General features: G+C 38.9%; 1 protein-coding gene across 2 annotated transcripts in view; it reads left to right on the top strand.

Moving 5' to 3' along the window:
- LOC123511359 (protein masquerade-like) overlaps positions 1–25345 on the top strand; it is a 183411-nt gene that overhangs the window by 109051 nt on the left and 49015 nt on the right. For both annotated transcript variants that reach the window (XM_045267172.1, XM_045267171.1), the window contains exon 4: positions 8354–8539. In XM_045267172.1, coding sequence (XP_045123107.1) covers positions 8354–8539 — 186 coding nt within the window. The remainder of the gene's footprint in view (positions 1–8353; positions 8540–25345) is intronic.

Raw genomic sequence — 25345 nt, 5'->3', positions numbered from 1 at the left:
TAGGAAAATACCTATGGTGTTAGAGGGCCTGGGTACCTCTAAGTTAGTGTCCTGTTAATGTCCTACTGTCGCATAGTGTTGAAAGTGAGGAATATGGAGAGTGGTCCCTGAGAGGAGAGTGTGGGCGGTGATTGTTTTGGCCGTAATCAGCTGACGATAACAAATATGGTGTCTAGACAAGTCCGGGACTTTGAAGGTTTTATAACTACGCCAAGAGGACTGGAGAAATTAGATATGGATGCAAGAATCTAGGCACTGGAAAGTAAGTTCCTAAACATATTGTCCATAGAAGAAAAACTGAATAGAGTTATAGCCGAGAATAATTTGTTCAAAACATCAAGAGCTATTGAAGGAAAAAGTAGAGATGGAGAAGGAAAACCAACAACTAAGGAATCAATGTGAAGAGATGAAGGCAAATTCTGCTCAGCAATGAAGCATATCAATAGAATTTTAGCTAATGCCACACCTTCATTGGAAGAGTCACCAGGTGGGACGATCTCCTGCCTGACCCTTATACCACCCTCTTGGTCCTGTATCCGGGAAGCCTCATTGGTGATGTGGTACTGCCTGGTCTGGAAATGCGATTTTGCCAGAGAACAAGTACAAAAAATTCTTAATTGCACATACTCACCTTAGGATTTGCTGAGTGGTAGTGATACATTCAGTAAAACCTTGAAGAATTAGTGGACATTTATAATATACCCTTTTTGTGTATGGAAAGAAGTAGGCACGTTACACATACTAGACATGAATTACGTAATTTGTGTTGTTACCAAAACATTAATTAAGATAAGGTATAGTATCGCGATAATTAGCGCCCACCCAATATGCTTTTACCTTATGCCTCTTAAGGGTGGACAACTCCCTGTTGCACATAGTGCAAAAAGCTTTCTCAGGGTCACCCTCCACCCTGGTCAACCAGGGGATGAACTCCTCTTTTACAAGCCACTCATCTCTCAGCTTGCACTTGGGAGGCATGGTAACCTGTACATGTATCGCATATATGTTTGGTTATGGAGGTACTTTTGCAAACTATCATATTGTACCATCCTAAAAAAAAAATTTCTGGCATTTACAAAACAGCGTGTTGTAGGTGGTAAACAATAATAATTTGCTAAATAGATGTTAACTATTAAAACTTTAGCTAATATAGGATTACAGTACAACACACACAGTGCATAATACAACTATGAATAACACATACCATAGCTAAGAACACGATTCAATGCTTTTCTTTATGAGCTGGCCGCACAATCACAGGAAGGCAAAATCCACCAGAGGTGGATGGTTGTCTTGGTGTGGCTGCGATGTGGATGTGGACAGCAGTGACCACAGAGGGTTGCCAGACTTCACCATATAACCATGCTTGCATACAAATATCCACAAAACGGCAACGCTGAGAGGTAAACAAAAGGAGCGCAGGCTCCCCAATGCAACGGGGGCAACAAAAACGCATAGCCTTGCGCAAAGACATTACTTCTTATTCTACATTTAAATTAACTCATAAACATAATAATAATAATATATAGACAAGAAAATAAAGAAAATCAAGGCACAAACCGTAACATGACAAAGTTTATAGGAAAAATGTTTTTTTTTTTTCAAAAAATTGATTTTCTTTTTATTTTTCCTGCAGTTATTTATGGGTCGATTTGCTTGTAACTACTAAACTAACATTGTGTAGTAGCCATCTGTCAGCGAAAAAAAAAAATTATCCATGTACCTCTTTATTTTCAATTTTTCAAAAACCTCACCGGACGGTCCCCTTAAATAGTGTTAGGGACATCACACAACCCTGTCTTAATCCTACATTGTTATTTAGCCATCCCATGCTGCCAGATCCAAGGGTGAATTTTACTTTATTATCTTTGGACAGGTTTTCTATTGCTTTCAAGGCCTTCCTGTCCAACCTTATATGGTGTAGCAGGCTGAATAGTTTTTTTTTTTTCTATTGACAACATCGTAAGCTTTTTTCTATGTCTAGGAATATTAGATACAGTTCTTTCTCTGTTGATTTATTCTTTTTAATTATACCTCTTATAACAAATATATTTTCCAGTCTCCCTCTCCCTTTTTTTTTAAACCAGCTTGTTTTTCACCCCATACTTGACTTTCCTCTGCCCACTGCATCAGCTTGTCATTTATTATTAGACCAAACACTTTTGCCATCACATTCATTACAGCTATAGGCTAGTAGTTTTCAGTATTGTCTTTAGGTTTTCATCCTCCCTTATGGATTAATGTCACTCTACTTCTTTTCCAGTTGTCAGGGATAACCCCTTTCCTCTAGAGGTTTTTTTTTCAAATAATTTTCTGAGTTCCTTTTTTCAGTTTATTTCCTCCATAATTTATGAATTCCCAAAGGATGCCATTAGTTCCTTCAGCTTTTCCTAACTTGATTTTTCCTAAGGCTTCATCCACATTTTTTTTCACTGATCTTTCTGGCATTCAAATCTTTGGTGTTGGTAAAAATTATTATGTCCTTCAACATCTCTTTTTCTGTATTTTTCAGTATCACCTCTTTCCAAAAATTTTCTATTTCAGTTTATATCTCCACTGTTCTCTTCACTTCGTTCATCAACTTTTAGTTTCACATTGTCTCTAACTACTTTCCCAAGATTCCTTTCCAATCTCTTCCAACTTCGCTTCTCTCGTTATCTACATGGCATGGCATTTAACTTCTTGGCTTGTTCTTTTTCTCATTTTGCAATTTCCTTTCTGACCAGGAACTGCATCTCATTTTTCATCTTCTTGTATCTTTCCCATGCCTGTTACCATTCTTGCTGGGATTTGTTTCCTTCTTTCTTTACTTTCTTATACAGCTGTCTCTGTCTTGTTTTCTGTCTTTTGGTTAGCTATTGCTTTTTTCACCTCTTTGTCCCACCATCCTTTAAGCCTCATTTGGCCAATTTTTATTTTCTTAATTCCAATTTCTTTGACTGTTTCTTGTTTTAAGACTTCTTTGAGCTTTTTCCCCATGTGTCTACACTTATTATTTTTTCTTTACTAGAACTTAATACTTGTATTCTGTCATTGACCTTTGTTTCATATTTCTTCCAGTCTGCATCCTCTAGTTTCTGTTTTGCTATCCATACGGTCTTTTTCATCCATTTTCTTACTTTTGTTTTTCCACATGTAACGGAGGTGGCTGGGGACTACCAGAAACAGGTCCCATAGGTGTTACGTCAGGGTGGTCAATAGAACGGCCAGTAGGTGGTATTGAGGCGAGGTTGCAGGACCCCGAAGGTCCAGCGCCGACGGCGGACTACTCGGCCCAGCAGCCGATCGGACCCAGGCCTTATAGGGTTCGGACTGGCGTGCCCCCTCGATCCCTTCGATAGTTCGATAGGGGAGGACATCTTGCTGGATCTTTAGATTGATGTTTGAGGCCCTAAGATTCGCTGCCTCATAGTCCGCCATCATTGCTATCTCCTCGGGGTCCCATCTCGCCCTCTGGCGCTCGACCTTTAGTGCTACCGCCTCCCCAGCGTGGAACTGGGAGGGGTGCCGTGCGCGCTCATGCACCCGTCTTCCTTAATAATTCCGGAAGACCCGGGAACACGTGGGGCAGGTGGGGCTCCTATCCACCTCAGATTCCGCCATTGTGACACAGTGCTCCAAAACTTGTGTGTCACAGGAATTGCCTTCAACAGGTATATAGCAAGGCAGAGATTGCAGAAACAGCCAAATACTGTGAAAAGCTGCTTCAAGAGGGAAAGTATTAGCCGCAAGTTAATTTTGGAATCAATTTCCAAAGTTAAATCGCGTTGCCCAGCAGGAGGCCACGAGGGGGCTCTTTCCCTTAAACTAGATCTAAGTGCAGTTCACAAATTGCATACCTGTGTCTAGTTACTCTGAGATATCTACATCTTCATTTTTTCAAATCATGCATCCTGCAATATCAGATTCACTGATGCTGGCATGTCAAGTCGCTGGGCTTTCCAATTCCCAGTGCTTTATTTTCAATTTTGTACACACCACAAAGTCCAGTAACATTTGACCATTTCTATTCACTTTCTCACTATTCAGTGCCATGTGACCATTCATGTCACCCACTATCACCACTGCACTTTTATACTTATCTTAACCATCACTTCATATAACTTTTTATTTTCTGGCTATTTAGTTTTTTTCCTCACTGTAACCCACCACACTTCTTTTTTTCTCCATTATTTTCACTGTAATTATATTACCTTTTTTATAACTCAGTTTCCCCAGCTCCTCCTCCATGTCCACTTCAGATATATCTCTCCTTTCCTTCGTTTTCATTATCACACCTACTCCTTTCTTCTCCCCAACTTTCCTCCCCCTTCCAGTTACTATCCACTTACTTTCTTGCCATTCATTGCGGTTATGCCATCTTGTTTTTCCTACTCCTATCTCATCATACTTTTTTTTCTTTCTTCTTCCACTAGGGTTCTCCACTTTTCTTCATTCCATCCCCCGGCATTTAGGAAAGCCACTCGCATGTTCTTAGCATTTCCTCTTACTTTTAGCTATGCCTTCTTTTATATTGGTTCTTTGTGTTGGGCCCACTCCACAACATTCCACGCCATCCTTACACGACCAATGCCCGACATGCTTACACCGCCATATTGTGGAGGGAACTGACACTCTACGTATATTAAATAGGAACAACAACATACCTACACAAATATCATAGTTTATGACTGTAGAATATTTTATTGATACAAAAGCTAAAAACATAATAGTTTCATAATGATGCAATCATGGTTGACTGCTCTGTGCTGCAATCTAGTGACAAGCATTCCCTTTGAACAGCTGTTTAGTCTAAATATATTTTTAAGTTTTTAAATATTTTAAATTATTTCAGGTATTATGTTTTTAGCTTTTGTATCAATAAAATTTTCTACAGTAACAAACTACAGTATTTGTGTAGGTACATTGTTGCTCTTACTTACTACAGAATGTCAGTCCCATGCACAACATGATGGAGGAAGAGGCCGTTTCCCTGACATAGGAGTCCTATCAGGAGCATGGAGGTATCTAATGCAGCATCTTTTCCACTCCTTACATTTGACTTTGGTGCACCTTTACCACTTTTACTTGATGTTGCATCCACACAGTATTTAGCAGAAAATTCTAGCTGCTTGTCTTTTGATTTACTAACGTCAGAAAGAGTTTGCTTGGCCACAAAATACTCCTCACAAACACTCGCAACTCTAGCTCTTTTCTCTAATTTTCTTATTAATTCCAGCTTTTATGTCACAGCTAGGATCACTCACTTATGCCGAACACCCTTTGAAGACATAATTAAGAGTTCTAAGGTGCTGAAAAATCAACAAACTTGCTTATTCGGCCACTTAGTGAAGTAAGTAGTCCATCACTACAAAGATGTACTTATTCCCATCTGTTGTGAGAAGCAAGGGTCCTGCAATATCCACTGCCACCCTCTCCATTGGAGTTCCAGACTGGTATAGCTACAACATGGCACGATGACACTTCTGGGGACTTTTCTTCACACAGCATACCTCACACACCTGACACCACTCATCCACATCCTTCCTTATACCCACCTTGTAGAATCTTTGGTGGAGGCAGTTTAGGGTCTTCTTCTCTCCATGGTGTCCACTGGTGATGTGCATTTTCCTAAAGATGGCCTCCTGAAGCTTCATGGAGAATACTGTCACCCAGTGAAGGCCATCATGAGAGGTCCAGCATCATTGCAGCACTCCTTCATCAAGCCGCAAAGTGTTCCACTGAGCCCAGTAGTTCTTAGTGATGGGACTCTCTCAAGATTGTCTCCCACACAGGTTGCATTGTTGTCTTACATAGCCACTCTACCACTGGTTGCAGGTCATGATCCTCCTGTTACAGCTTCTCCAAGATCTCTGGCATCTCCGCTGATTCTTCTACAGCAGTGCAACGGCACCTCTTTTGGTTGCTTTCCTTCTTCAGGCAGTGTTGACAGTCTGGTGGGCAAGGGCATCAGCTTAAGCTGTCTGCATTACCATGTGTAAGTTTTGATCAATGGAGAAGGGTATAGTGATGCTGCTCCAGCTTGCCTATCCAGTGAGCAATTTGACCCCCTGTGTTCTTTAGAGACTTCATCCATATCATTGCTGCATGGGTCATGTGAATGGTAAAGTTTGGCTAAGGCCACCCCTGCTTACACACAGAACAGTGCATAAGGCCCCGCAATCCATAGGGGGCCCATTTTGTGCGAGAAAATGCATTTTGCACACATGCGCAAAGGATGCACATATGTGCTACTATGCCTGTGAGGCACTTTAGAGCACTGTTGTAATCTGACACTGCTGCCACTGCATTGAGTGGCAGCACGTGATCTGACTAATCACTGGTCTTAGATTTATTTATTTTATTCAGTGTGAACTTGTCTTTTCTTAGCAGTTAGTTTTTTTTGTAGGACACTCAGGTTGAAGTTACTTTTACACTTTACTCACTCTTTGTAATTTTTAACTTTATCTATTATAACTATTTTAACTTTATTTCATTCTATTATATTTGTTTACATTGTTCACTGAAGTTTTTTTTTATTTGACTCATAAAAGGTATAATGCTTATCTTTGTTACCAATAAAGGTTGTTTATATTGATTGGCACTTCAGTGTAATGTCATTTTGTACCCAATATACATTTGGATTGGATAGGGCTGTGTGGGGGGAGGGGCTCAAAAATCTTTTTCACATAGGGCCCCATTTTGGTCAGGGACAGCCCTGAGCTTGACCCATACAGGTATGAATGGAAGAAGTCAATGCTCTTAACTACTGCCAGTAGTTTTTTCGAGGTGACACAGTATAGTTTTTCTCAGCTGGAATGAGCTTACTGAAGTAGGCCCCATCTCATTCACCATCAGCATAATTCTGGGACAGCACACTGCCAATTCCATCATCACTGGCATCGCAATCCAGTATGAATAGCTTAGAAGGGTCTGGATAGGTGAGCACTGAAGAACTAATGAGGGCTTTCTTCATATTCTCAAAGGCTTTCTGCAGTCCTTTGAAACTTGCTGTCCTTTTTTGTTAGGAAGTGCAATGGTGTAGCAACCATAGCAAAGCCCTTCACAAACCTACGGTAGTATGAACATAACTCAAGGAAACTTCACAGCTCCTTCAGGTTGGTGGGTACTGGCCAACCCATCACTGCAGCCACCTTTATAGGATCACTGCATACACCAGCCTCACTTATAATGTCACCCAGATATTGAACCTCCTTTTGAAACAGGCCACACTTCTTCGGATTGAGCTTAAGGTGTGCGGCCCTAAACTGAGCAAAGATCTCTGACAGCCTCTCAGGCTCTTGCTCAAATGTTTGGCTGAAGACAATCATGTTATCAAAGTAGATAAACACTGTCTTCCAGTGGAGTCTTTCCATCTCCTCCATTAGGCACTCATACATAGCTGGTGCATTGCAGAGGCCAATGAGCATCACCTTGAAATGCAACAACCCTTTTCCATATGTGAAGGCTCTTTTCTCCTCTGGGCTTCTTTCTTATTTCGTCTCCTTGTTCCCTCTTCCTTTTGTAGTGCTCATCTTTCTTCTATCCCAGCTTCTTGCTGTAACCGCCATACTCCTTTGAATTTGTCTGCCTCGCTGACTATGCCCATGCCTTGTGTGTCATGCCTTCCAGGTCCTGAACCAACTCCTGCAGGGACTCACCATGCCTCCTGGTGCAAGTCCAGAATTTGGTCCTGAAGACTGCACCTTCATATCTCGCCACATACTGCTGCTCCAATGTTTGTGCCAATCTGAAGTAGCTGCTTGTCACCATGTTGTCAAACTGCACAAGAACTTTCAATGCTGCACCCTTGGGACTGCTTACTATCCCATCCATTCTGTCCTGCCAAAATCTCAAACTGAGCATATAGGTTCTATAGGTTTCTCAGGAAGCTTACCGTCAAACTCATGGAGCTTCTTCCTAACTAGCACTCCACATGACTGTTAGAACTGGGACTGGCACTGATGGCATTTTTGGTAGGCCCAAACTTAATTGATAGCATCCAGCATGGAGACCTACATTTCATACTAATTTTCTAGTCTTTAATCTTGTATAACATGGTTTAAATCAATCTTTTTTAGTACTAAACACGTTAGAGATGCAGATGACATCTGAAATATCCTCTCAAACTCATATGATGTCACATTTTTGGCAGGAATCATGACAAAATTCTTCTTCAGGGAAAATTTTCTTAATCAACAGAAAAAATTTACAATCTATATCTCTCAGTTTCCTACAAGCCTACTTCATGATTTTCTTGTTTGTTTTAACATAATGTATATTAATGGTCATTTCTTTGTAAAAAAATTATGATGTTGGTTTGATGTAGTGAAAGCTAACAATGAATTTAGTGCTGCTTCTGCTTATATAACAGGGCTGCTAAAGTTGAGGAACCAAGCCACGCTGACGGACAACGTGTGTTTGATGTGTATTCCACATCAGGATGTATCTGTACCAGCCTCACAATGTGTCGTGGTGGGATATGGAGTTCGTGCTTTTCCTGATTCTACCCACAACAGTGCCTACCATCAAACACAGACCGTGATGCACAACTATGGAGGTGAATGTTGAAAGAGAGTATGATATAAAGTTACATGATAATTAGTTCATAGATGAACCAGATTCTATGATTAATGGCAATACCTATATTAGTCACTATAATGAATGAAATAATTAACTTTTTTTATTATGGTTCATTCTCCACCTACATTCTCGATAATCTTAATTAATTAATCCCTCTTTCCTCCATACACTCTCTCTCTCTCTCTCTCTCTCTCTCTCTCTCTCTCTCTCTCTCTCTCTCTCTCTCTCTCTCTCTCTCTCTCTCTCTCTCTCTCTCTCTCAAAAAAAAAAAAAAAAAAAATATATATATATATATATATATATATATATATATATATATATATATATATATATATATATATATATATATATATATATGTGTGTGTGTGTATTTACCTAGTTGTATTGTACAAGGTTTGAGCAGGGCTCATAGTGTCCTTTTTCCATATCCACACTTCCAATTTTTCTTTAAAGCTATGAACATTATGTGTTGCAACAGCTTCATTATTTAATGCATTCCACTATTCTACCATTCTATGTGGAAAACTGTATTTTCCAATATCAATATCCTTCACACACTGCCTCTTCCTAATCTTTGCTTGTCCTCTTGTCCTTCCAGCTGCTTCTGTCACCAGCACCAGGTCTTGCTTGTCTATCTTTTCAATGCTATAAACTATTTTATACAATGTTATTAGGTCTTTTCACTCTCTTCTATCAGCCTTTCTTTATATGTTAGGCCATTTAGTTCCAACACCATCTTTGTACCTGTCCTCTGAATCCTTTCTAATCTTCTTATACAGGCAACCCCCGCTTAACGAAGGTTCACACAATGAAATTTCGCTACAACGAAGGTTTCCTTTTACTATCATCTGCTCATTTAACGAACAGCAAACTCGCTATAACGAAATTTTATCCAGGTAATTTTTTCAAAGTTTGAAAGCCTCGCCGTATCACGCAAACCTACAGGCTTTTGAATACACCAGCACCTCTCTTGGACAAAACGTGCACCACTCACTCCCCTAGTTCAAAACAATAACAGCGTCATCAGCAGCTCGTCTTCCCTCGCTCTACATACCACCAAAACGCCCTGCAATGTCGCCTAGCGTTGCTAAGAAGATCAGGAAGTCTCTTACTCCCGAAATAAAGCTGGATATTATTCACAGACACGAGAGAGGCGAGAAAACTAATAGCATTGCTTCCCACCATGGCTTGACTCCATCTACTGTCTACCATTTTCAAGTCAGCAGACTCTATTAAGAAGGTTGGTGATATCATATCTTCCTTATAAGCTAAAAGAACCACCTGAACTCGTGACTCTGCAATGGATAAAATGGAAAGCCTTGTGGAAATGTGGTACATAAGTTTTGTATGCGGTACAGTGATGCGCCCTTTGTTTACATTCCACAGGTTGCCAGCTAGCGTATTTCCCGCTCCACTCTCCTTCCCTTCATAAATCTAAGCTCATCAACATTATAAAGTTACTTGCATACATACATTAGTGTACATTATAATGACTTACTCTTAAATTAAACTGCTTAAATGTTTAACTACATAATTTTTACTTTCATTAAACCTTTTACTGTACTATGATGCACTCTCGCTTTGTTTACTCTCAATGGAAGTTCAGTCAGAGGTCAAACTTGTTATAATTGGTTTGCTTAACGAAGTTTTGCTTAACGAAGGTTTTTTTTAGGAATGTAACCCCTACGTTAAGCAGGGGTTGCCTGTATCCTTTTTCAAGCTTGGCAACAACACCACTGCTGCATATTTCAAATTTGGACATATCATACTCATTGCAATTGTTTTCATCATATCCTCATCCATGTACTGAAATGCCACCCTAATATTAGCCAACATTTTATATATAGTAAGCCCCCAAATTTAGCGAAATCCAGCTTAGCGAAACCCTTATTTAGCAACTGTCTGGAAAAAGGCCAAGCCCTCAAGTTTAGCGATTTTCTCTCATATTTAGCGAATGTACCGTGCTACACTGTCCCGCCTCCCGCTTCCAATCGCCAATCGCATGTCTGTTTGGCCATGAAGTCACCCCCACAGCGCCTCCGGCATTCTCGCTCGACACTTGAGCCATTGTGTGTGTTAATCCAACATGTGAACTCATTTTTTTGTGCTCCCATCCTCGCTGTTTAGCGAGTTTCGCTATTACCATGGCCTCCACTAGTGGTTCGGAGGGTGCTGATTCTCGTGAAGGTGGCGATGTTGCAGCTGTAAATGGGGACTTGAAATGGGGACTTTGGGCGGACGAAAGACTGATTGGTACTTTTCTGTTTAAAGTAGTATTCAAATTTGGCGAAATTCCAATTTAGCGATGGTTTCGGCAGACTAATAGGATTGCTAAATGTGGGGGCTTACTGTACGTTGTTTCAAATATTTTACTTATGTGCTCAGTATATCTTGTATAGCTACTCCCAGATCTTTTCTTCTTTAATCCTCATTATTTGTTCCTCCCCCATCAGATAGCTCCATACTGGTCTTTTCTTACTCTTTCCTAATTCCATTACATGATATTTTTTGGCATTGAATTCTGATCTCCATTTCTTACTCCACTTATAAAATTTGTGTATATCTTCCTACAGCAGCAAACAGTCTACTCGGATCTTAATTACTCTTAACAATTTTGCATCATCAGCAAACAAATTAAATCAATATAACTGGTCACTCCATACTGTATGTCATCTACATATACTAGAAACATAATGGGAGCTAACACTGACCCTTGTGGCATTCCACTTCTTACTTTACTCCAGGGTGAGTATGTATCCCTGATTACAGTTCTTATCCTCTATCTTTCAAGTAATCCCTTATCCAATCTAACATTTTCCTTCTCAGTCCTCCTATGTTCTGCTATGTGGAATTTTATCAAAATCCTTTTTTATGTCCAGGTACTCAGTGTCCACCCATCCATCTCTGCTCTCCAGTCATTCTACTACTCTTGAGCAGAAACATAGTAAATTTGACACATCATGATCTTCCTGCCCTGAACCCTAATTGTTTGTTTGATATAATTTGTTTTTCTTCCAGATATTTAGTCCATTTTTCTTTGATGACAATTTCACATATCTTTCCCCACAACACTTATAAGTGACACTGGTCTGTAATTTAATGGCTTAGTTGACTTTACTCCTTTGAATATTGGGATTATGTTAGCTCTCTTCCATTCCCTTGCTTTAATAAGCTCGTAACCATTTCCCACATTGGTTCTAACAACTGATCTTTTTACATTCCTTTAGTGCCCAGCCTGACACACCATCTGGTCCCATCGCTTTTCTGACATCCAAATTTTATAGTAGTCTGCCAATTTCTTGTTTATTCACTATGATTTCCTGCAAGCCTGTACAATGCAGTGTTCTATTTGGTTTTGTAAAATCCTCAGTCTTGAAGCACTCATTCATTATTTCACTCATTTCCTCTGTTGTTTGGTATGTCTTCCCTCCTTTAACTGTTTTTTCTATTGTTTCCTTATTCTTTATCTTAGCATTGATATACATGTAGAAAAGCTTGGGTTCACCTTCACTTTTCCGTACCACATCTTTCTCAAAGTTTCTTTCTTCCTCTCTTATTGCTCTTAACATATTCATTTCTAGCATCCTTATACTGCTGTCTGTTGCTTTCATTTCTCTGTTTTTTTTTTTTAGTTTCTTCCAAGCTTTATCTTTTTTCTTCTTAGCCTCTATACATCTACCATTGTACCAGGCTCGTATACTCTTCTCTACTCCATAGATTGGTACATATTTCCTCACTCCCTCATTATACTTCTGCAGGAATAAATCATATTTTCCCTGTACTGTCTTTCCATTCATAATGTTCCTCTATTCTTTGCCACCAAAAATTGTCTTAACTTTTCAAAATTTGCTCTTGCATAATTTAATCTCTCCTTTTTGTAGTCCTCTCTGTATCTTAGCACTTCCTATTCCTACATATTTAATTCTAATGTTACATGGTCACTTCTTCCCATTGGACTCTGCTATTGATTGATAGGAGGGGACTCTGGCTTCTTTGTGAATACTAGGTTAAGCACTGATGGTTCTTCTTCACCTTTGTACCTTGTTGATTCTTCCATCCAGTATATTCACCATAATTAGCTGTAGCATCTTCTCGCTCCACAATACAGCATATCCCATTACTTCTGTCTCTCTCTCCAGTTTACTCTTTTGCAATTGAAGTCTCCTACTAATAGTATTTTTTCCATCACTTCTTGTCATATTATCTAAGCACTTAATCACCTCTCCTTGCAATTCTTTATGTTCTTCTGTTCTCCCTGTATTTCTCTTAGGTGGCACATATGTGACTATGATTCTCCTTTTTTTAATTTCTTCGTCTTGATTGTTACTCCCATTACTTCCGCCATGCCATCTCCGTAGTGCACTTCCTCCACACATCATCCACATATCATCATGAACCATTATTAGCACTCCTTCCCCCTCTTTTCCCTTTCTATCTCATCTCCAACTTTTATATCCCTCCTCCTTAAAGCTAACATGGATCTCCTCCTTTAGCTTTGTTTGTACTATGCACATTACATCTAGTCATGTGTGTATTTACCTAGTTGTATTGCACAGGGTTCGAGCGGGGCTCATAATGTTCTGTCTCCATATCTCCATTTTTCTAGTTATCCTATAAAGTTATGCACACTATGTGCTGTGACAATTCCATTATCCAATGCATTCCATTTTTCCACCGATCTGTGTGGAAAACTGTATTTTCCAATATCCTTCACACACTGCCTCATCCTGATCGTTTCATGTCCTCATGTCCTTCTATCTTCTTTTTTCAACAGCACCAGGTCTTCTTTTTTCTATCTTTTCAATATCATTTACTATCTTATACATTGTTATTAGGTCCCCGCGTTCTCTTCTATCTTGTAAGATTGGCAGTTCCATTTCCTTCAGTCGTTCTTCATGTGTGAGGTCCTTTAATTCCGGCACCATCTTTGTAGCAATCTTCTGTATCCTTTCCAGTTTTCTTATGTCCTTTTTAGAGTTCGGAGACCATATCACTACTGCATATTCCAGCCTTGGGCGTATCATGCTTGTGATGATTTTTTTCATCATATCTTTATCCATGTAATGAAATGCCACTCTTATATTAGTCAACATCTTATATGATATTCCAAATATCTTGCTTATGTGTTTATCAGGGCTCAAATTTTCTTGTATGATCACTCCAAGATCTTTTCCTCTTTAGTCTTCGTTATTTGCTCCTCTTCCATCAAATAGTTCCATACTGGTCTTCTCTTACTCTTTCCTAGTTCCATTATGTGGCATTTCTTGGCATTACACACCAGTTTCCACTTCTTGCTCCATTCATGGATCTTGTTAAAATCTTCCTGCAACAACAGACAGTCCTCTCTGGTTTTGATAACTCTTAGCGTTTGTATTTACCTAGTTGTATTTACCTAGTTGTAGTTTTACAGGGCCTGCGCTTTATGCTCGTGTGGCCCCGTCTCCATATCTACACTTATCCAATCTTACTTTAAAACTATGCACACTCGTTGCAGACACTACTTCTTCACTCAAACTGTTCCACGTCTCAATACATCTTTGCGGGAAACTATACTTTTTAACATCTCTTACACATCTTCCCTTCCTCAGCTTCTTACTATGCGATCTTGTGTTTCGACTGGCATATTCTTCTCTCAGAATCAGATACTCATTGTCCGCTTGGTCCATTCCGTTTATCAATTTATAAACTTGCATGAGATCCCCTCTCTCCCTTCTCTGCTCCAATGTTGGAAGATCCATACCCTTCAGTCTTTCCTCATATGTCATCCCTTCAAGTTCTGGGACCATTCTTGTAGCCATTTTTTGTAGTCTCTCCAGCTTCCTTATGTGTTTCTTTTTGTGAGGGGTCCACACTATTCCTGCATATTCCAATCTGGGTCTTATTATAGTACTTATCAGTTTCTTCATCATTTCTTTGTCCATGTAGTGAAATGCTATTCCAATATTCCTTAGCAAATTGTATGTCTCTCAGAAAATTCTATCAATATGGCTTACTGGTTGTTTATTTTCTTCCATCGTCACTCCCAAGTCCTTTTCCTTTTTTACTTTCTCCAGTCCTACTCCATCTCCCATCTTATAGATTCCCACAGGTCGTCTTTCACTCTTTCCCATTTCCATGACATGGCTTTTGTCCACATTAAATTCCATCTATCACTTTTTACTCAATTCCCAGATCTTATTTAGGTCTTCTTGCAGTTTCGCATCGTCCGCAAGCAGATTTATGTAGCTCTTCACTCCTTCTGGCATGTCATTTATATAAATGAGAAAAAGTATTGGCACCAATACTGACCCCTGCGGCACTCCGCTTTCTACTGCTCTCCACTTGGACTTCATATCTTTGACTACCGTCCTCTTATTTCTCTCCCTCTCAAATAATTTTCCATCCATCTCAATGTGTTTCCCTTGAAACCACCCTTCTCCTCTAATTTCCACAGTAACCTTGCATTTGGCACTTTATCAAATGCCTTTTTTAAATCCAAGTAAATACAATCAACCCATCCCTCTCTCTCTTGTACCCTATCAACTATTCTAGAGTAGAAACTCAGTAAATTCGTTACACACGACCGACCTTTTCTAAAGCCAAATTGGCTATTTGATAGTAATTTGTTGTCTTCAAGGAACTCGATCCATTGTTTCTTTATTACTCTTTCACACATATTACATATTACACTAGTTAGTGATACTGGTCTGTAATTTAGAGGTTCTTCCTTCCTTCCGCACTTATATATGGGAACCACCTCAGCTCTTTTCCATTCCACTGGTACTGTTCCATTTTCTATTGAGCATTTTATGATGTATATAGGACTTGCTAGTTCTTCCCTACATTCTTTCAGTATTCTGCCTGAGACTTCATCCGGTCCCATTGCCTTTTCTTCATCCAATTCCTTCATTAATTCTTTTATTTCAAGCTTGGTTACTATAATCTCTTCCATATAGATGGTCTCTCTATTACCATGTGGTCTTTCAAATTTGGATTCCTTAGTAAAGACCTCCTGGAACTTATTATTTAACAGTTCTGCCATACTTTTTGGGTCTTCCACCATCCCATTTTCTCCTTTTAACCTGTCTATTGTTTCTTTTTGTCTTATTTTTCTGTCTATGAATCTGTAGAACAATTTTGGTTGCTCCTTGCATTTTTCAACTATGTCCTTTTCATAGATCTTCTCCTCTTCCTTCCTCACATTAACATATTCATTTCTTGCTAACTTGAAGCTTAGCTTATTTACTGCATTTTTATTTCTCCTCCACCTTTTCCATGCTCCATCCCTTTTCTCCTTTGCCCTGGCACACTTTGCATTAAACCAATCTTTCTTTCCTTCTTCCTTAGGTCTATATTTCGGGACATATTCCCTGACTCCTGTTTTGTATATTTCCAAAAATGAGTGTGTGTGTGTATTTACCTAGTTGTAGTTTTACAGGGCCTGGGCTTTATGCTTGTGTGGCCCCATCTCCATATCTACACTTATCCAATTTTTCTTTAAAACTATGCACACTCTTTGCTGACACCACTTCTTCACTCAGACTGTTCCACTTCTCAACATATCTTTGCGGGAAACTATATTTTTTAACATCTCTCAGACATATTCCCTTCCTCAGCTTTTTACCATGTGATCTTGTGCTTCGAATGTCATATTCTTCTCTCAGGATCAGTTTCTCATTATCCACTTGATCCATTCCGTTAATCAATTTATGAATTTGTATCAGATTCCCTCTCTCCCTTCTCTGTTCCAGAGTTGGTAGATCCATAGCCTTTAGTCTCTCCTCATATGTCATCCCTACAAATTCTGGAACCATTCTTGTAGCCATTTTTTGTAGTCTCTCTAGCTTCCTTATGTGTTTCTTTTTATGGGGTGTCCACATTACTCCTGCATATTCCAATCTGGGTCTTATTATACTACTTATCAATTTCTTCATAATTTTTTTGTCTATGGAGTGAAATGCTATTCCAATATTCCTTAGCAAATTATATGTCACTCTGAAAATTTTATCAGTATGGCTTACTGGTTGATTATTTTCTTCCATCGTCACTCCCAAATCCTTTTCCTTTTTTACTTTCTCCATTTCTACTCCATCTCCCATCTTATAGATTCCCATTGGTCGTCTTTCACTCATTCCCATTTCCATGACATGGCTTTTGTCCACATTGAATTCCATCTCCCGTTTTTTACTCCATTTCCAGATCTTATTTAGGTCTTCCTGCAGTATTTCACAATCCTCTTTTTGCTTTATAACTTGGTACAACTTTCCATCGTCTACAAACAGATTTATGTAGCTGTTCACTCCTTCTGGCATGCCGTTTATATATATATGAGAAAAAGTATTGGCGCCAATGTTGACCTCTGCGGCACTCTGCTCTCTACTGCGCTCCCATTGGACTTCATATCTTTAACTACTGTCCTTATTTCTCTCCCCCTCAAATAAATTTCCATCCATCTCAATGTGCTTCCTTTTAAGCCACCTTCTATAACTTCCACAGTCACCTTGCATGTGGCACTTTATCAAATGTTTTTTTTAAAATCTGAATAAATGCAGTCAATCCATCCTTCTCTCTCTTGTACTCTATCAACTATTCTAGAGTAGAAACTCAATAAATTTGTTACACAAGACCGACCTTTTCTAAAACCAAATTGGCTATTTGATGATAATTTGTTGTCTTCAAGGAACTCGATCCATTGTTTCTTTATTACTCTTTCACACATCTTACATATTACACTAGTTAGTGATACCGGTCTGTAATTTAAAGGTTCCTCCTTCCTTCCAGTCTCATATATGGGAACCACCTCAGCTCTTTTCCATTCTACTGGTACTGTTCCATTTTCTATTGAGCATTTTATGATGTTGTATATAGGACTTGCTAGTTCTTCACTACATTTTTTCAGTATTCTACCTGAGACTTCATCTGGGCCTTCTTTTCATCCAATTTCTTTATTAACTCTTTTATTTCAAGCTTGGTTACATTAATCTCTTTCGTATAGATGGGCTCTCTATTACCCTGTGGCCTTTCAAATTTGGATTCCTTAGTAAAGACCTCCTGAAATTTACTATTTAACAGTTCTGCGATACTTTTTGGGTCTTCCACCATCCCATTCTCTCCTTTTAATTTTTCTATTGTTTCTTTTTGCCTTATTTTCTCATTAATGAATCTGTAGAACAATTTTGGTTGCTCCTTACATTTTTCAACAATGTCCTTTTCATAGTTCCTCTCCTCACTTTAACATATTAATTTTTCTCTGCCTTGAAGTTTTCCTTATTTGCTGGATTTCTGTTTCTCCTCCACCTTTTCCATGCTCTATCTCTTTTCTCCTTTGCCCTGGCACACCTTGCATTAAACAAATCTTTCTTTCCTTCTTCTTTAGGTCTATATTTCGGGACATATTCCCTGACTCCTGTTTTGTATATTTCCAAAAATAAGTTATATTTCTCTTGCATCCCCGTCTGAGTTTTCCATCTCCTCCCAGTTAACATATTTGAAATAGTTCTTGAGATTCTCAATATCAGCCTTTCTGTAATTTAATCAGTCTCCTTTGTATGATTCACCTCTATCATCTTTCCCCTCTTCTAAATCTATTTCTAATATTACATATGGTCACTCTTTCCCAATAATCACTTATATCTTATATCATCATTAATTTGTATACTCCTTGTAAAAACCAGGTCCAATCTCGCTGGCTCGTCGTTTCCTCTGAATCTTGTATTTTCCTTTACTCTTTGGTCCATCATATTATCTATCATTAGGTTCAGGAGTCTTTCTCCCCAGGCTTCTTCCCCCATACCACTTTCATAATTTTCCCAGTCCACTTCTTTACAGTCGAAATCTCTTACTAATATAACTTTTCTCCTTTCTTTAATGATTCTCGTTACACTCCTTATTGTGTCATCTATCATGTCTTGATATTCTTGATTGGTCCATGAATTTGTTTTTAGTGGCACATATGCTCCAATGATTTTTAACTTTCTTTATTAATATGCATCTTAATATACAGTATTTCTGCTTTCCCCTCTCCGTATTCCACTTCGTTTACCACCATCTCTTTCTTTAACATTATCATGACTCCTCCTCCTCCTTTACCTCCTCTGTCTTTCCTTCATATGTTATATCTATTATCTATGTCTATTTTGATTGCCTCATTTAGTTTTGTTTCAGCCAGGCATACAATATCTGGTTTTTCTTTCTTTATGTAATCTTTTAATTCTAATTTACTTGATAAAACCCTGTCTTTTTTTTTTTTTTTTTTTTTTTTTTTTCCCACCTCAGTCGTCTGCTGGTCACCCAGCCAGTCTTCCCCATTACGGAGTGAGCTCAGAGCTCATAGACCGATCTTCGGGTAGGACTGAGACCACAACACACTCCACACACCGGGAAAGCGAGGCCACAACCCCTCGAGTTACATCCCATATCTATTTACTGCTAGGTGAACAGGGGCCACACATTAAGAGGCTTGCCCATTTGCCTCGCTGCGCCGGGACTCGAACCCGGGCCTCTCGATTGTGAGTGAAGCGCGCTAACCACTACACTACGCGGTGTGTGTGTTCACATACATCATTTTTAGTTTCTTGCCCTTATCACTTTTAGTTAAACTTGCTCCACTGTTTCCTTCTCCTTCTCTTTTATATACCATTTCCTTATTCTGTCTCCTAGAATTCTCCAAAAAAATGCCTTTTTCTCCTCCTCTGACATTTCATTATTTTTTCCCGTACTGCTGCCGCCAGTTCATTGTATCTCTCATTGTATTCCTCATTTCTATTTTTCCTTATATATATATATATATATATATATATATATATATATATATATATATATATATATATATATATATATATATATATATATATCCTTGCAGCTTTCTGTTTCTCTGAGTTTTGTTTTTCTATATAATATCTCTTCTGTTGCTATTTGTGATTTCAGTAGTATCTTAATTGGCCTCGTTATTCCATCTTGATAAGGTCCCATTCTGTGTATTTCCTGTACTTCCTCCTCTAGGTTCTGCCTGTCTTCATTGTTTAGATTTTTTAGTAGGTCTTTGACTGATTTCATTTCCTCTTTTTCCCTTCTTGGTCTATATTTTACATTTTTTCTTTTTGTCTAAATATGAATATACTCTTTTTCTTTTCTGCTATTTCCCTTACTAGGTTTTCTTTTTCCTTAAGGACTCCAATCATTTTGTTTGCCATATTCTCATCTCTTTCTTTTAGTTGTTCCTGGATCGCCTCCTGAAGATTATCCTTGTCTTTCTCATCTTGGACTCTCCATGTCTGTACCTTTCCTCTTCTTTGTTAACTAGATCTTTCAGGTCCTCTTTTTCTTTCTCTACTTTACCAAATCCTTCATCCATCTATTTCTTATATTTGGCTAGTTCTTATCTCAGTTCTGCATTTTCAACTCTTAACATAGCTTCATTTTCTTCCACTTTTTTTATCCTTTCTTTCAAGTTCAGAAACTCTTTCTCCTGTTCATCGCTCTCTTTACTTCTCATACTTTCCCTTATCCAATTGTCTAATTTTTTTTCTAGAGTTAAAACTCTGCCTCATCGAAACCTCTGAATCTTCCCTCTCCCTCATCAACATAATCATCCTCTTCCTGTACTCTTTCCTTATTCTCATACCTGCATATGGGTGTAAGCTCTCTCTGACTCATGGTGCCTTTCAATGTAATTCGTGGAGACTATTGCCACACAATTTGGCCAGGCCTCTATAAACATAACTTCAGGTAATGAGATCAGCTGATTGCGAGGACCGTCGGTCTGCACGTCCGTCCTTAACCATGTCTCGAGTGTGTGTGTGTGTGTGTATTTACCTAGCTGTAGTTTTACAGGGCCTGGGCCTTACACTCGTGTGGCCCTGTCTCCATATCTGCACTTATCCAATGTTTCTTTAAAATTATGCACACTCGTTGCTGACACAACTTCTTCACTCAAGCTGCTCCATGTCTCAACACATCTTTGTGGGAAACTATACTTCCTCACCTTTTTACTATGCGATCTTGTGCTTCGAATGTCATATTCTTCTCTCAGGATCAGTTTCTCATTATCCACTTGGTCCATTCCATTGATCAATTTATAAACTTTTATCAGATCCCCTCTCTCCCTTCTCTGTTCCAGGATTGGTAGATCCATAGCCTTTAGTCTCTCCTCATATGTCATCCCTTCAAATTCTGGAACCATTCTTATAGCCATTTTTTGTAGTCTCTCCAGCTTCTTTACCTGTTTCTTTTTATGGGTGTCCACACTACTGCATATTCCAATCTGGGTCTTATTATAGTACTTATCAGTTTCTTAATCATTTCTTTGTCCATGTAGTGAAATGCTATTCCAATATTCCTTAGTAAATCATATGTCTCTCAGAAAAATTCTATCAATATGGCTTACCGCTTGATTATTTTCTTCCATCGTCACTCCCAAATGTGTGTGTCTGTATTTACATAGTTGTATTTACCTAGTTGTATTGTACAGGGTTCGGACGGGGCTCATAGTGTCCTGTCTCCATATCTCCATTTATATAAGTTATCTTTAAAGTTATGCATACTATGTGTTGCAAAAATTCCATTATCCAATGCATTTCATTTTTCCACTGTTCTGTGTGGAAAACTGTATTTCCCAACATCCTTCACACACTGCCTCATCCTGATCTTCTTTCCATGTCTTCTTGTTCTTCCATCCTCTTCCGCCAACAGCACCAGGTCTTCTTTGTCTATCTTTTCAATATCATTTACTATCTTATATATCGTTATTAGGTCCCCGTGTTCTCTTCTATCTTGTAAGGTTGGCAGTCCCATTTCCTTCAGTTGTTTTTCATATGTGAGGTCCTTTGATTCCGGCACCATCTTTGTAGCAATCTTCTGTATCCTTTCCAGTTTTCTTATATCTTTTTTACAACTTGGAGACCATACCTCTGGTACATATTCCAGACTTTGGCGTATCATGCTTTTGATAATTTTTTTCATCATATCTTTATCCATGTAATGAAATGCCACTCCTATATTAGTCAACATCCTATATGATAGTCCAAATATCTTATTTATGTGTTTATCAGGGCTCAGATTTTCTTGTATGATCACCCCAAGATATTTTTCCTCTTTAGTCTTTGATATTTGCTCCTCTCCCATCAGATAGTTCCATACTGGTCTTCTCTTACTCTTTCTTAGTTCCATTATGTGACATTTCTTGGCATTAAACTCCAATTTCCACTTTTTGCTCCATTCATAGATCTCATTTAAATCTTCCTGTAGCAGTATACAATCCTCTCTGGTTTTGATAACTTTTAGCAACTTTGCATCATCAGTGAATAAATATATATAGCTGTTTACCCCAATGTGAATGTCGTTTACATAAACTTGAAACATAATGGGGGCTAACACTGACCCTTGTGGCACCCCACTAGTTACTTTACTCCAAGATGAGTATGTATTTCTGATCACAGTTCTCATTTCTCTATCCTTCAAATAATCTCATGTCCATTCGAGCAAAGTTCCATGCATTCCTCCTATGTTCTCTAGTTTCCAAAGAAGTCTTCCATGAGGGACTTTATTAAATGCCTTTTTAATGTCCAGGTATACTGTGTCTATCCATCCATCTCTGCTTTCAAGTCCTGCAATAACCCTGAAGTAGAAGCTTAATAAGTTTGATACACATGACCACCCTGTCCTGAACCCAAATTGTCTGTTTGATATGACTTGCTCCTCTTCTAGAAATTTAACCCGTTTTTCTTTGATAATTATTTCACATAACTTCCCTATGATGCATGTAAGTGACACTGGTCTGTAGTTTAGTGGTTCTGTTGCCTTTCCTTCTTTAAATATTGGTACTACATTGCCTCTCTTCCACTCTAGTGGAACTTTCCTTTCATTTACTGAACTTTTAATTATTTCCCAAATTGGCTCCAGTAATTGCACTTTACATTTTTTTAACACCCAGCCTGATGCAACATCTGGCCCCATTGCTTTTCTGACTTCCAACTTCTTTATGAACTGCAATTTCCTGTAATTCTTGGCAATCCAATGTCCTATTAGGTTCTGTGAAGTCATCTTCAGTGAATACTGTTTTGAAGCTCTCATTCATTACTTCACACATTTCTTTCTCTGTTTGGTACGTCTTTTTTTCTTTAATTGTTTTTTCATTTGTTTCCTTATTCTTTGTTTTGCCGTTTATAAACTTGTAGAAAAGTTTGGATTCATCCTTGCTTTTATCCACTATATCCTTCTCAAACTTTCTTTCTTCCTCTCTTCTTACTCTAATATATTCATTTCTAGTATCTTTGTACTGCCGACTATTATAGTCATTTCCCTGCTTTAAAAGTTTCTTCCACGCTTTATCCTTTGCCTTTTTTGCTTGTAAGCATCTAGCATTGTACCATGTATGTATTTTTTTCTGAACTCTATAAACAGGAACAAACATTTTTACTCTTTCATTGTATTCCTGTAAGAATATGTCATATTTCTCTTGTACAGTCTTCCTGCACATAATATTACTCCACTTAATATCAGCAAAATGACTCCTTGGTTTTTCAAAATCTGCTCTTGCATAATTTAATCTCTCCTTTATAGTCCTCTCTGTATCTTATCTCATCTTCCTCCTGCATTTGCATCTCTAATGTCACATGATCACTTTTCGCCATTGGACTAAGGTATTGTATGATTGGAGGGGACTCTGTTTTTTTTGCGAAGACTAGGTCAAGTAACGATGGTTTCTCTTCCCCCCAATATATTGTTGACTCTTCTACTCACTGGTCCATTGTATTAACCATAGTCATCTGTAACACCTCACTCCACTGCCCAGCATTGTCCATTACTTCCATCTCTCCCCAGTTCATGTTTTTACAGTTAAAGTCTCAAACTAAGAGTATTCTTCTATCTCTTCTTATCATGTTATCCAGATACTTTATTGTCTCTCTTTGCATATCTTTATGCTCTTCTGTTTTTGGTGGGACATATGTAACTATAATTTTTCTCTTCTTCAAATCTTCTGTTCTGATTGTTATTTTGTCCTCTTCATTTTTTTTTTTTTTTTTTTTTTTTTTTTTTTTTTTACGTAGGGAAGAGGGCCAGCCAAGGGCAAAAGAAAGAAAGTTAGAAAAAAGCCCACTTGAGCGCTGGCTCTCCAAAGAGTACAAAAAGTGCCAAAACCATCAGCCAGAATTAGGGGAGCAAATGCCTCGATACCTCCCTCTTAAAAGAAGACAAGTTGTAGGAATTTGGAAATACAGATGCAGGGAGGGAGTTCCAGAGTTTACCAGTGAAAGGGATGAATGATTGAGTGTACTCGTTAACCCCTTCCTTACCGCAGTCACCCCCCGATGTAAACAAAGCATTCCCCTCCTATACCGCAGGCCCCTGCCCGTGTGCGCACGTGCCTCACGGCCAGGTCTACACATTATATTTCTTTCTAACTCAGTGTTATGTACTTTTTTCTAAACATATTTTTGTCATTTTATTAATAAAAGAAAACGTAAACATAATCATAAATTGTGCACTAATCATAAATTCAGCACCACACACTGCACCTGGTGAGGGTGGCCCTGAGGCAGTCATAACTAGGCTGCTCCCCCTCACATGCCGAGAGGGTTTCAACACTGCTGTCACTATCACTCTCTCCTATTTCTTTTTCAGGATCATAGTCTGAATCATATTCATCTGGAGAGTCTTCCAGTATATCCTCACTATCTGTCTCATAATTATGATAATCCTCATCGCTGCTACGAAGCAGACGCCATTATCTCTAACTAGAGGCAATAGAACAGTTTCACCACGGCCGATACTAGAGAACTGATGTTCTTGGGGGGACTGTGAGAATAATATATGTCAAAGAATAGTGATTGGCTTTATAGTTTATGCATGAAAAATTAACTCCGATATTGATTGGCTAGTGGGGATGGTTTTGTTACGCTGGGGTGGCTAAAAATAACGCCTCCAGTGTTCGTTTGTTTATAGTGAACCACGTGGAGCATGAAAAAGGCAAAATCCGCACTCAGGCCACGGTTATACACGGAAATGTATTTGTGTGGTACGCATGTACCACGGCGGCATCTTGCGGTACCACGAGGTCGCTTTGCATGTGCGCACGCATTACAAAACAGTCTTGCGGTATGGAAGGGGTTAACTCTTGCATTAGAGAGTTGGACAGAATAGGGATGAGAGGAAGAAGAAAGCCTTGTGCAGAGTGGCCGCAGGAGGAGGGGAGGCATACAGTTAGCAAGATCAGTAGAACAGTTACCATGAAAATAGCGATAAAATATAGAAAGGGATGCAACGTTTCGGTGGTGAGAAAGAGACTGAAGATAGTTAGTCAGAGGAGGGGAGTTGATGAGACGAAGAGCTTTCGATTCCACCCTATCAAGCAAAGCTGTGTGACTGGAACCCCCCCAAACATGCGAAGAGTACTCCATACAGGGATGGATAAGGCCCTTATACAGAGTAAGCAGTTGGAGGGGCGAGAAAAACTGGCCGAGACGCCTCAGAACACCTAACTTCATAGAAGCTGTTTTAGCAAAAGATGAGATGTGAAGTTTCCAGTTAAGATTATGAGCAAAGGACAGACCGAGGATATTCATTGTGGAAGAGGAAGACAGTTGAGTGTCATTGAAGAAGAGGATAGTTGTCTGGAAGGTTGTGTCGAGTTGATAGATGGAGGAATTGAGTTTTTGAGGCATTGAAAACTACTAGATTTTCTCTGCCCCAATCGGAAATTTTAGAAAGATCGGAAGTCAGGCGTTCCGTGGCGTCCCCGCGTGATCTGTTAATTTCCTGAAGGGTTGGACGTCTCTGAAAGAACGTGGAAAGATGTAGGGGGGTA

This window comes from Portunus trituberculatus, chromosome 31, assembly GCF_017591435.1.
Source record: "Portunus trituberculatus isolate SZX2019 chromosome 31, ASM1759143v1, whole genome shotgun sequence".
Taxonomy (NCBI): domain Eukaryota; kingdom Metazoa; phylum Arthropoda; class Malacostraca; order Decapoda; family Portunidae; genus Portunus; species Portunus trituberculatus.
This window is presented reverse-complemented; position numbering and strand designations above follow the sequence as displayed.